The following is a 12,297-nucleotide window of genomic DNA, read 5'->3' as shown; positions in this document are numbered from 1 at the left end:
GGCATGATTTATACACATCTTCATATACATAATTAGTTAGACCATTGTCAATACAGGTTGCTGATTGCCCATTGTCTCCGTTAGATTCAAAGAAATTCAATTTGAAACCACATTTCTTTGCTAAGTCAGTGAATCTTGAAGTGTAGCTACTATCACATGTGATATCAATGTTAAAATCAGCAGCAAAGGTCTTCTAGCATAATTTGAAGATTAAGTAAGAATGGTTCTGTTGTTGATGTCCCTGGAATTCTGTATATTGACATTATTATAACATTTGCTAGTGGGTCCACTATTTCTACACAACGGCTCTCAAACACACATTCTTCATTTAAATATTTAAACCAGTTTTGGGTCTCATAATTTACGTCACTATGTAGAAGCATACATGCGCCTCCACGTGTCTTGTTTCTTCTGCAAAAGCTACATGCTAATCAGAAGTTCTCTATTTTGCTTAAAATTTTAACTGTGTCCTCAGTAAACTAGTGCTCATTTAAACAAACAACTCTAACATTTGCACATTCTGACAATGATTTCTATTTTGTTTATTTTGGAGCTTTTATTCTTTGAAGTTGAATGTCTCCCTGAGTGAGGTGTATCTTCAGCATGTTCTCGGCCTTCCATAAATGATTTGTGCCAGCAAAAAGCTTGTGCTCTTAGTAAGGAATGTTCCCCAAGGATCTGTTCTAACTTTGCAAAGGCAACACTCATGGATTCCCCAAATTTAACACAAAGCTTGATTGCATATTGTTCTGAAGTCCATTATTTCATTTTCATAACACACAACTAAAAACATCTTCACTGGTGGCTGTACAGAGCTGAAACTCAAACTGAGCTTCCGGAAGGGATTAACATACCAGTCTACGCAAGTAGGACGACACAGCATCGCAGATCACAAACAGTGTTGCCAGTCTCATTATTTTTCCTCACACACCTAACATCTACATAAATTAAGCATGTGCTTAGCTTATTTTACAAATATAACCTCAACAGAATTTTAAAATTAGCTTCTACTACTTCGTTTGGATTCTGAATTTGATTATATAAATTACATCATATTTTAATTTTTCTCTGCTCAGAAATATAATGTATGTCTGTACAAGTAGAGGATCGAAAATAAAAATAAATAAACTGTGTCAGCTGCAGGTCAGGGGGTGGTGTTACAGAAGGGTGATGTCTTTCTAAAGTCTTTTATTACCCTTATGTGTTCATTGTTCATGTTTTTATTCAGAGTTACATCTGGCTACACTTTTTGGTTTATGTAGGTTGGTAGTGTTTCAGTACTTCATGCATGACTCTTATTTTGTGCAGATGCGCTGTGACAGCTGACTTAAAATAATTTCTCATTTGAAGGACTTCCATGTAATTATAGTATCTAAAGCCAAACGCTCTTGCTCTCTGTACAGTACAGGAATTTCCACACATGGTCTGTATATTTTATACATTCCACATTTCCAAAATTTGTTTCTTTTTATTTACTGTACTTATTTTTTGTTGAGAAGCTTACATTGATTCCATGTTTCTGTAGTGTTCTTGCTATCCGCTATGGAATATTACCAATAAAGGCATCCAGTTCTTAAAAATTCTTCGTAATTAAAATCATCCCCCTCTGTTCAGTTAATTAAATATTTTATCACTGTATTCACAGTTTCATGTTTGTAGCCATTTTTATTGCTAGCTATTGTATGTTGCAGATTTAATTTGCAAGTGCATCTTTCGAGCTAGCAGCCACATATTGCGTCACTTCCACAGTCAATTATTTAAAACAATTTTTAATTGCTCTTTAGCTGAGAAGTAAACTGAATTTCATTTAGTAGCAAAATTATTGCTCTAAGCACTGTCTGTAGCTTTCATGATTGAAAAACACAGCCTTTCAGTTTAAATTATTTGAAAAGCAAATAATTGCTTGTAATATCTATGGTGCTGCTATAATTTTTAAGATGACACTCAGATTTATTACTAGGATGGAACTCAAACTTGACTATATATATATATATATATATATATAACTGACTTGGTTAGATGATTCTCTTCAGAGCATAGCAACAGTTTTGCTTATCTTCCTTGCACATGTAGGTGCAAGCTTTCATAATTATTTGATGTATATGGATGTGTAATTTTTCAGAATTTGATGGAGGATCTTTCTAAAAAGAAAAAGGTGTCTTACATTGTTGTTGATGAGGCCCACTGTGTGAGTGAATGGGGTCATGATTTTCGTCCAGACTATGTTAAACTTGGACAGTTGCGTACTAGATATCCAGACATACCATGGATTGCACTTACTGCAACAGCAAGTAAAAAGGTAAGAAGATTGCACTATATATACTTTGAAATTATATAAATGGTTATAACATCTTGCTAAAAGTCTGAAGTTAGGTGAATATAGAACACATATTAAGGAATTTTGCTCATAAAAAATAAATAAAATAAAAATACCTACATACTCAATCCCGGGAAATCAGTAGATGCCAGCAGACTGTAGTTTTTCCATTTTCCCTAATGCAGCACGACTGCATTATTTCAAAAAAAAAAATGTCCTAGACACACCACTCGTCCAGCCATTAATTTTAGTTTTCTATAAGTGCTACTTAAATAGCTCTTCAGCTGTGCTTGAGATGTTTAGTGGAGCAATTTCAAGTACTCCTGAAATTCTTTTGCACTACCAGTAATTATACCTGGGTTCTTCATGTATGGAAGTCAGGCACGAAGACTAACTCACTTTTAGAGGCAGATAAATCTATTATTAAGTTAGTAAAATTGTATAAATTGTTGAACCATAATACATGCAGGAAAGGTTTCAACAAAGAAGTAAGGAAGCTGTCTCATTTGTTCATCTTAGTTCAAGAAAAATATTTTGTAGCACTCATGTCAAAATGAAGTAAAGAGGTGCAGGGCCAGATAATGTGTGACTGGATGCAATGATGAATAAGTCCTTACCATTTGTTAAGTTACATGTGCATCTCAAGTAATACAGTTTCTTTTTTTAACTTATTTCCTGGGAAGAAGGAATTCCTGTATGGAAAGAATTTAGCATGTGACATGTTGTTTGAGAGCCACTGGTAAAGTGACTAAAAGAAGAGACTGATAATTTTGCAGTGATAGAAGGAAAAAATCTGGTACACAGGCTCACAAAATGTGTGGATATCATTGAAGAGTGTACAAAAGTAACAAATGACATGAGGATTAATTCTTTTACTCTGGGCAGAATATTTGCTACAATAATTGTATGTGACAAACTGGAATTGTGCACAAAACTGAGATTCAAATACATATAGATTGGAACCTCACTAATCCAACCTCAGATGGTCTGTCTCCCCACTTAGTCCGACTGTCTCATTTCTGGTGTTTGTTTGGTCTTGTCATTGATTCCTTATCTGCAGTATGAATCAGCAGGCAGTTGACGGATGATATGTGTTTTAATTCAGTCAGTTTTAGTATGAAATAACTTGTTTCTAACTTGATCAATAAGTGTTATTGTGTGTGCACATGTTTTATAAATTAGTGACTGTTCCTACATATTAATATGTGTAAAACTAAACTATAGCATCAACTAAATGTAAACGTGTGATGCTGTCTGTAGTAGATCAACTAAAAGTGCTTGTAAGGTTAGATAGAGGCAAGTCTCTCCTAACCATTACAAGTGAGATAGGATTGGCGTAACAACTCTTACAGACTAGAGAAAAATTAGGAAAATTCTTGTAAGTCACACAATGATGATTGATGACGAAAAAGAACTGGAAATATGCAAGACTTTGGAGAACACTAAAAGTGGAAGTCTAAACATGATGTATTGATGTGGTTTGAGCAGAAGTGAAGAAAAAGAATTCCATCATCTGGACCAGTAATAAAAGAAAAGACACTGTTTTTGTACAAAAAATTTTATGGAGACAATGAAAATGAAAATTTTACAGGGAGTGAAAACTGGCTGCATCAGTGGAAAAAATGACATGGCATTCAAAATGTAATTAATTCCAGTGAGAAGCTGTCTGCTGGTGAAACAGCTGCCAGTGAATTTGTTCAGAAATTTTAAAACTTAATTAAAGAGCTCTAGCTGATCCCTGATTTATAACATTCACGAGTCTGACTTCAACTACAAAATGCTTCGTACAAGAACTTTTTCTGCACAAAATCAGTCAGCTATGTGTCAGTACAGTACTATAATAAGGCATGCACAGTTGCTATGCTTTCACTCAAAGAAACAATATCTTACCATAAAATACAGACGTATTTTACAATAGAGGCATTGCTGTACATTACACATTCATGTAATTTTTTAGTGTGTTGACGTTTTCGTTTTGCTTTGTTACTGGTTTGCCATGGAGCAATATTTCAGACAGTATTTCTCAGTTTAAAATTAAGGTTCCACAGCACTGTATTTAATGTTACGGGTCAATAAAAGTGTTCCTTTGATAATCCAACCTTTATTGCATTCCAACCATGCCCCTGCTCCCTTAGGGAACAGATTAGCGAGGTTCTACTTTACTTCCTTTTGTGGGAAGTTAGCAACCAATTATGCCATTCAAGCATGACTTGCAGCCCATCTCATAACTTCAGCTCACCACGAGCTCTTCCCAGTGACAAATTGAAGTTCTCAGTCCGTCCATGAGGTGTGCTTGGATGATGTAATTGGTAGGACAATGCTGGGGGTCTGAGTTCAAATCTGGGACAGACACAGAGTTCTAACTTGTTACCTGCTGTTAACTAAAGGTATATTCCAACTACACATAAAGTTAATACAAAAATGTATAACTCAGAAATATGTTTCCATGCTTTGTATATTTATTCTCTTGGTAACCCTTATAATGTACCACGGTTACACCTGGGAGCTTTATCATGCTCAATTTTGAAGAACCAGCAGGAGTTCTTGCAACAATACCTGGTTAAAAATTTTGGTCGTTACTTCATCTAATGTGTCTTAACTATAAAAGTGCTTAAGGTATTAAATTTCATGAAATATATTGATGCCGTAACCTAATGTTGTGTAGAACTAGATTTTTACCAAAAATTTTGTTTAATAGGGTGAGATAATAGGTAGACCGTTAATGGGTGAACACAACTGTTGTACTATTTTGTGGTTTTTGGATGTAATCTGCTTTGTTTCAGGGCTTATGTAATTAACTTGTGAGTGGCCAGTGGACAGAGTGAGTACCCATTTTTAGAAGCTGTTAGTGGTACTACTTGGGTTACAAAGTAAAGTTTAACACACTCACTTGTCTGTCGTTGCCTTGTTAACTGAAACCATTTGTCCCCAACCTTCCCATAATCACTGAAGCTGTGTGAAATCAGTTGAAGTACTACTTGATAGCAGTTGGTGCAGAAAATAAAATGTGATGATTTTTGATGGGAGTAAGTCTTAAACCTTATACGTAACAGGACCCACATTGATTTCAGATGCAATGGAATATCAGTTATTTTATGCTCCAGGTTCTATTTCTGCACTGAAATTTTGTAGTGTGTACTCTGATAAGTGTGAGCAGAGTCTCTCTTCACTATATTTAAACTAAAATTACAGAAGATGCTGGTGACAGCAGATGAGCAATGACTGTAGAGTGAAATTTCTCTATAACTGCAGTGCTTTTTGTGTTCTACAGACAATTAACCCCATGTAGTCTCTTGTCTCACTGCCTTACAAAAAAAGTTAAGCATCCAGAAGACATGGTTGGATGTTAATATAATTTTTTACAGGTACACATCATTAGCATATACGTAAATGATTGGAGTTGCAATTATCTGTGATAGAACAGCCATCAATCAGAGGAAATTAGCATTGGTCATGTTTTAACATAGTTATCAGGCCTGGCAGGGTATATAAGGGTGTGAACAGCATCAGATGTTGAGTGATCACTGTGAAGGACATGGAGATGCCACATACTTTTGTGAGACAGCATTATCAGTGCCTGACAAGAGAGTGAAAGAAGCCTTATTGCGGGTTTTCATTTGGCCAGTTCATCATAATGTGCAAAATCCAAATTTCTGGGGCAACCAAATGTGCCAGTGCCCCAATGTTGAACAGCATGAACACTGGGGCAAACATACTCATCAAGGTTCCAGTCAACCACGTCTGACCACTACAAGGTTGGATTGCCTTATTGGGGACCGTGCACATTGTAATCCCCTTACATCTTGGCCTGTCATCTGATAACAGGTAACAGACTCCCCGCTACACTCTGTGTCGTTCCACACTACTGGTTGAAGATAAGCAGCAGCCAGACTAACAAATATACCACAACACAAATGGCTGTGATTGGAGTTATGCCATGATCAGAAAGCATTGACTGCTGATGAATGTCGGCGATGAGTATGGTGGCAACCTGGAGGGTGGTCCAGAGAGTTACAGCAGTGTAACTCCTGGCATCATAGTGTGGGGAACCATTGAACCCGACTTCAGGTTAATGATTACGAGAACTCGGACAGCACAGCAATACATCATGGACATCCTGCGTCCACATATTACCTCTCTTATGGCAGTATCATGGTGCCACTTCTCAAAAGAACAATGCTTGTCGAAATGAAACATGTCTCTGTGAACTGTCTGCATGACGTTGAGGTACTCCCGTGGCCAGCAAGATCTCAGATCTGTGCCTTGATAGAACATGTGTGGGATCAGCCCAGGAGTCAGTTCCATTCTTGTTGCCAGTATCTGGGATATCAATGACCAGATGTAGGCCCCCTTGCTCCAGGAGAGGATACACCAGCTTTATGACACTCTTCCCAATCAAATCAGTGCATGGATCCATGTCAACATCGTACTGATAAGTAGGCTCATACTGCCGCATTCTTTGTAAATCTGACTCAGTTTTGTAATCTCTTAGCTAACATCACATATCCTCTCAGCCCATGAAGTTTCATTTCGTTTCATTTCATTTCCTCTTTCCATTTGGGATGTTTAAGTTTCGTCGGGCACTGTAGTTCACAACAGGCAGTTTTAGGATAGTGTTTGGGTAACAACATTGTTTCTTGTTTGGATGGTATTGGGTTCTATTGCAGAAAATGTAGATTAAAAACCACATTCACTTGCATTCTTATCTTGTTACAACGATTCCATTGACTGTCCTGATATAAATACAGATAAATACAGATGCCTGAGGTATGTATAGGTATTGCTACTAACAAGAAGTCCTACTTGAACTTCCATCACTGGCTGAAACAAGCAGAGGTCTGAGTCTATTACACTCGTACTTGCAACTCTATATCAACTAAGCTGAGTTCGGGCACAGACCGAAGACTGATGGCTCTGGAGACTGGAATGCTGTAGCCAAAACACTTGAGCTGATCACCACAGTCTGAACACTCAAGACAGAAGGCTCCTTGCAGCGGCTTCTTATTGATGTGATGTGTGGTGCTGACAGCACTAATTCAAGGGGGTGTGTCCCTTAGGCAACTGGCAATTTGTGGAAGCGGTCTCGTGGCTGCCTCTCGTGGTAACGTACAGAACCACTATTGCAAACTTCATATCGTGGAATGATCCACTCTGCGTGGTATCAGTTGATACCACAAACAGGGCATGTGGGTGCCTAAGAAATTTAAGAGACTGGTATCAGATCCCATTTTCCTACAGAAGTAAAACAGTGGATCACTGAGGTGTGTCTCCTTACATGTTGTGTCACTCCTGTGACAGAAACTCGTGTCAAATGGGGGCTGATCGATTGACAATCAATGCTGTGTTCGTGACTTTAGTGAGTTATCTTCAATTAGCTGCCCTTAAGTACAGTAATGTCCAAAGTAAAGTACAATATGTCATTGTCTGTTTTTGGTGTTTAGTATGACAATCATTTTTTTCTTTTCTTTTTTCTGTTGCGTTATAAATTATTGCATAACTTACTACTGCTTTCAACGTGTCTTTGTCACAGGTAGTTGAAGACATTTTCAAGCAACTCAAACTCCATGAACCAGTTGCAACTTTCAAAACTCCATGTTTTAGAGAGAATTTATTCTATGATGTCATCTTCAAAAGTCAAATAAAAGATGATCCATATGAAAATTTAAAGGATTTTGTGATGGGCTGCCTGTACACTGATAGTGCACCATCTATTAAGGTAATTTATAGACATATTTGCATTTCAGATAAAAAAATTAGTAATCAGGATTATTTTAAAATGATAGTAAAAAGGTAAAGTGATTTATTGTTTACAGAATGACATACACCATTCACAACACCACGTGGTGATAAATGACTGTGTTCATAGGTGCATTGTTTATTATTTTAAAATCTCTCCATGATATTTGCATACTCACCACTAGAAACATTTATTTTTGTTTTGAGGGTTCTATATCTCACTGTGATCCCTTGTGAGAGTAACAAATCTAAGATTCTTAGTTAATGGAATCAAAATTAACAGCTGTATATGTCACATATATTGATACTCACAAATTCACTCGTCAAAACATATATATATATATATATATATATATATATATATATATATATATATATATATATATATATATATATATATATATAAAATTAAGCTTGTACAGAACTCTCAGAGCAAGAGTCATGCTCACACTTGTCCAGTTTTTTGGTGTTCATTCACATATTATAGATTCTGCATTGAGTTCCCTAAATGACTTAACAGATGTTGAGGTACTCATCCCTTGTCACCATTCACAGCAATCTGTTAGAATATAGTTCCTGTCTTCATGAACTTTCTGGTGTAAATGGGAAGGAGTGCTATCCAGTTGATAGGAACAAAATGAAAAATACTTTCCTCTAGTTGTGGCATAAAGGCATTCTAACACATTCAGGTAGGTAAAGCCAGTGACACAATGCTGTTTAAAAAAGAAGGGCCTTCACACTTCCTGTGAGTTTGCTGCACAATCACATCCTCTTGTGATAAATCTCTCTCATGCTCCACTGTTACATGTAGGTTTTCTGTGTTGCAGGTCCTGATATTGTGGTACTTGAGATTCCCACTGAGTTAATGTTGCCTTGCCCTGAAGACAAACCTATCTTTGAATCAATCCTCTTGTAAAAAAATTTCAAATGTCAATTCAGAACATCACACACTTTAATTACTTTGCTGGTCTCAACTTCTAGGTGAGCTGCAGCTGTATGACATGCAGGGCAGATGGCATCATAGAATATACCAACAGTGCGTTGTGTTGCACTTAATTCATAACAAGTTTCCATTGTTGATTTTTTGTAGATTCTTCACATGAACAGCAAAAACTGTCTCTTGTTTCATGGTTGTGGTTTATTCAGTAGTTGCAATACCACTTCTGACATTGGACGTTAGAGACACGATACTTACAGACACAAATAATGTAAGTTGTCTTAACAATGCTTATCGTTATTGGTTGTGTGTTACTTCAGCAACAATGTTAGCTTACTTTTGCACCATAATTTTTAATAACTCTGTTCTTACACCAAACTGTACAATAGTGTTGAAAAGAAAATCATTGTCACAACTCATTATAGCTTATGAAAGTGCTGCTTTTAGGAAACAATAATATGCAGACACCAATATGAAACATACATATCTGAAACATATATGATTGTTTCTCATGCATAGCATAAAATCTGTGTTACCTATGGTCACAAACGTTACCAGTAGGTTAAAACCTGAAGTAGTTTCTTCTGTTGCAGTTGCAGAACATCCTCATCTGTGAATGAACGTGCTGTGTCACTGTCATTCTTTTTACATAAATGTTGTTTGATCCAAATTCAAGGGTTCACAAGCATGCATTCCAGTGAAACGTATATACATACCAGACTTCATTTCATTATAGTTAATCACACACAAGGAATGTGTACCCATAGGAATGCACACAGAAGTTGTTAGGACTACATACTGTAAAAATTGTAACATTGAGTGAATGAGATGGAAAAGGGAGAAATTTTTTCCGCTAGTTTAATCTGTTTTTGTTTTGCAGGCTGCTAGTGGATGTGGTATTATTTACTGCAGAACACGTGATGCAACTGAAACTGTTGCTTCAGTACTCACAAAAAGAGGTATACGGACACTGGCTTACCACGCAGGTTTGTTTCTTAATTTTAAAGTCTCTCTCTCTCTCTCTCTCTCTCTCTCTCTCTCTCTCTCTCTCTCTCTCGTGTGTGTGTGTGTGTGTGTGTGTGTGTGTGTGTGTGTGTGTGTGTGTGTTATTTTTAGTACAGTATTTAGTGAATAATATAGCAATAATGTAAAGGTGACTTACAGTTGATGTTACAGGCCATAAGTAGTATCAATCGTACTTCCATGGAATGAAAATTGTTGGACAGAGAATGATGATTAAAAAAATCTATGTGTACAAGACATTGCATTACTCCAGAATGCACACCAATATGAAACTGTATGGTAGATAAGAACTGTGTGCCAGACTGAGACTCGAACTCTGGACCTTTGCATTCTGTGGGCAACTGCTACCCAAGCATGACCCAGGAACTGGACGCACAGCTTTACTTCGGCCAATATCTTATTTCTTGTCCTCCATATCTTACAGTAGCGCCCTCTCTCCCACCGCGCTCCCCACTCCCGCCACAACATGTCTTACGTATTTTTGGGAATGTGTTCTGAAGTTTCAGTAGCCCTGCATAGGAATAAAGATCCTCCTGTTTTTTCCTTTGGTCTTCATTTTCCATCTCTTTCCCCTTCCTTTGCTTCAGTGTTTGAGGTCTCTCTTTATTTCTTGTTCCTCCCTGTGTACTGCTGAAGACCAGCCCACATGTTTGATGCATAACAGGGGTTGGGTAATGCATAATTCCCAGCCCCGGGTTCACATTAGGGTTCGCACGTACACCCTGACACAGGCCAGGCCCATGTAGGGGTGACTGCCTGAGCTGTTGTCTTCCCAATTGCCTATTAGTCCTCCTGTCTGGAGTTGGGGAGTTGTGACCTGGTGTGTGAACAATCACCTAAGGCCGTGAGGCCGCCCCCCCCCCCCCCCCCTCCCGAGGGGAAGGTGAGCACAATCAGAGAAACTGACATGGCAATCACAGGGGATTATTTTTGTCTTCATCTCAGTCTATGCGTAACAAATGTAAATGGCATGAGGCTAACAGTTCAGTGACTCTCCGAGATGCACCTTGGTTCCTCGTGGTGTCTCATCTTGAAGGAGGTCAGTCTTTTAATACAGTTAATCCAGTTATTATTCAGAAATCTGTTGATTCAATTGCAGGCTATGTAAAGTCCTGCTCTTACTTACATAATGGGACTTTGTTTCTGGAGACCAACTGTGATTATCAAGCCCACCAACTGCTTACACTCCGTTCTTGCTACGTCTTGCTCCATGAAGCACTTGGCTCACAGACTTGCCGTAGTGAAATTGCCCAGTATAATGGTAGCACCCCCCTCTCCTTCTCCTGCAGCTGCACAACAAGCCACCAAATCTTTGCCCCAGTGGCAAAGTCACCTGCTATACAACCAATGGACAAGAAAGGGTAAGAGGAGCACTTCCACAAAGACTTTATAGGTCTCTCCAGCCAACAAATATCCGGATCTTTGTCTGTCGACCATAAAGGCTCTAAGAAATCGAACAAAGACAAATGGTCTTCTCCTTCTCCAACTCGGAGAGCTTCTTCAGTGGTGTCACCGCATGATGCCCTCACCCAGTCAACTTCCATTTTGCCATTGCATGCCGCCTACCATATTTCTGCTCTGGAGTCTATGGGCCAACCCAGGGAATGTGTCGACACCACAGTAGATTTCATGGAACAGCCATCATCGCACTTCCACAGCCGTGCCTCTTGCCCTCACTTACATCCCTGTGTCTCCTGCAACCCCCACTGAACCTCTCCGTGTCATCCCCAACCCCTCCACCTGCCCTTCCCCCCGCCTTCTCTCTCTCTCTCTGGATGAAAACTGTACTGGAGTCTGTTGTAATTTTGGTCGTTGTTTGTAAATGTTACTGTATTTATGTGATATTGATGGAAATTTTGTATTGAAACTATAGTACAATCATAAATTCCCCATGCGAAATTTCAAATTAGTATTTACTCGTGGCATTACTGTAAGCTTCAGATTTCTGTACATTCAGAATGTTTATGTGTGGAATTTCGTGGTGCTTAGTTCTTAAGTGCTGATAACAAGTATTACAGAGTGTTTAATGTCACTGTAACAGGTCTGAAGGCAGCAGATAGAGTTCAAGTTCAAGAAGACTGGATGGCTGGAAGAGTGTCTGTTATAAGTGCCACAGTTAGTTTTGGAATGGGCGTGGACAAGGCCACAGTGAGGTTAGTGTGTTTTCTTAATTCTGTCATTCTTAAGTATCTAGAATTTTAAACCCTTTTGTATGTATGTACTTTGGGTTGTTTAATATACAGTATCTTCAGTATGATTATTTTTCAGACTACAGGCAGTTCTT

General features: G+C 38.1%; 1 protein-coding gene across 1 annotated transcript in view; it reads left to right on the top strand.

The window, feature by feature from the left end:
• LOC126248868 (uncharacterized) overlaps window positions 1-12,297 on the top strand; it is a 309,564-nt gene that overhangs the window by 195,839 nt on the left and 101,428 nt on the right. The window contains exons 4-7 of the mRNA XM_049950312.1: window positions 2,123-2,299; window positions 7,848-8,033; window positions 9,871-9,976; window positions 12,055-12,166. Of these exons, the coding sequence (XP_049806269.1) occupies window positions 2,123-2,299; window positions 7,848-8,033; window positions 9,871-9,976; window positions 12,055-12,166 (581 nt within the window). The remainder of the gene's footprint in view (window positions 1-2,122; window positions 2,300-7,847; window positions 8,034-9,870; window positions 9,977-12,054; window positions 12,167-12,297) is intronic.

Source organism: Schistocerca nitens, chromosome 3 (genome assembly GCF_023898315.1).
Source record: "Schistocerca nitens isolate TAMUIC-IGC-003100 chromosome 3, iqSchNite1.1, whole genome shotgun sequence".
Lineage (NCBI taxonomy): Eukaryota > Metazoa > Arthropoda > Insecta > Orthoptera > Acrididae > Schistocerca > Schistocerca nitens.
This window is presented reverse-complemented; position numbering and strand designations above follow the sequence as displayed.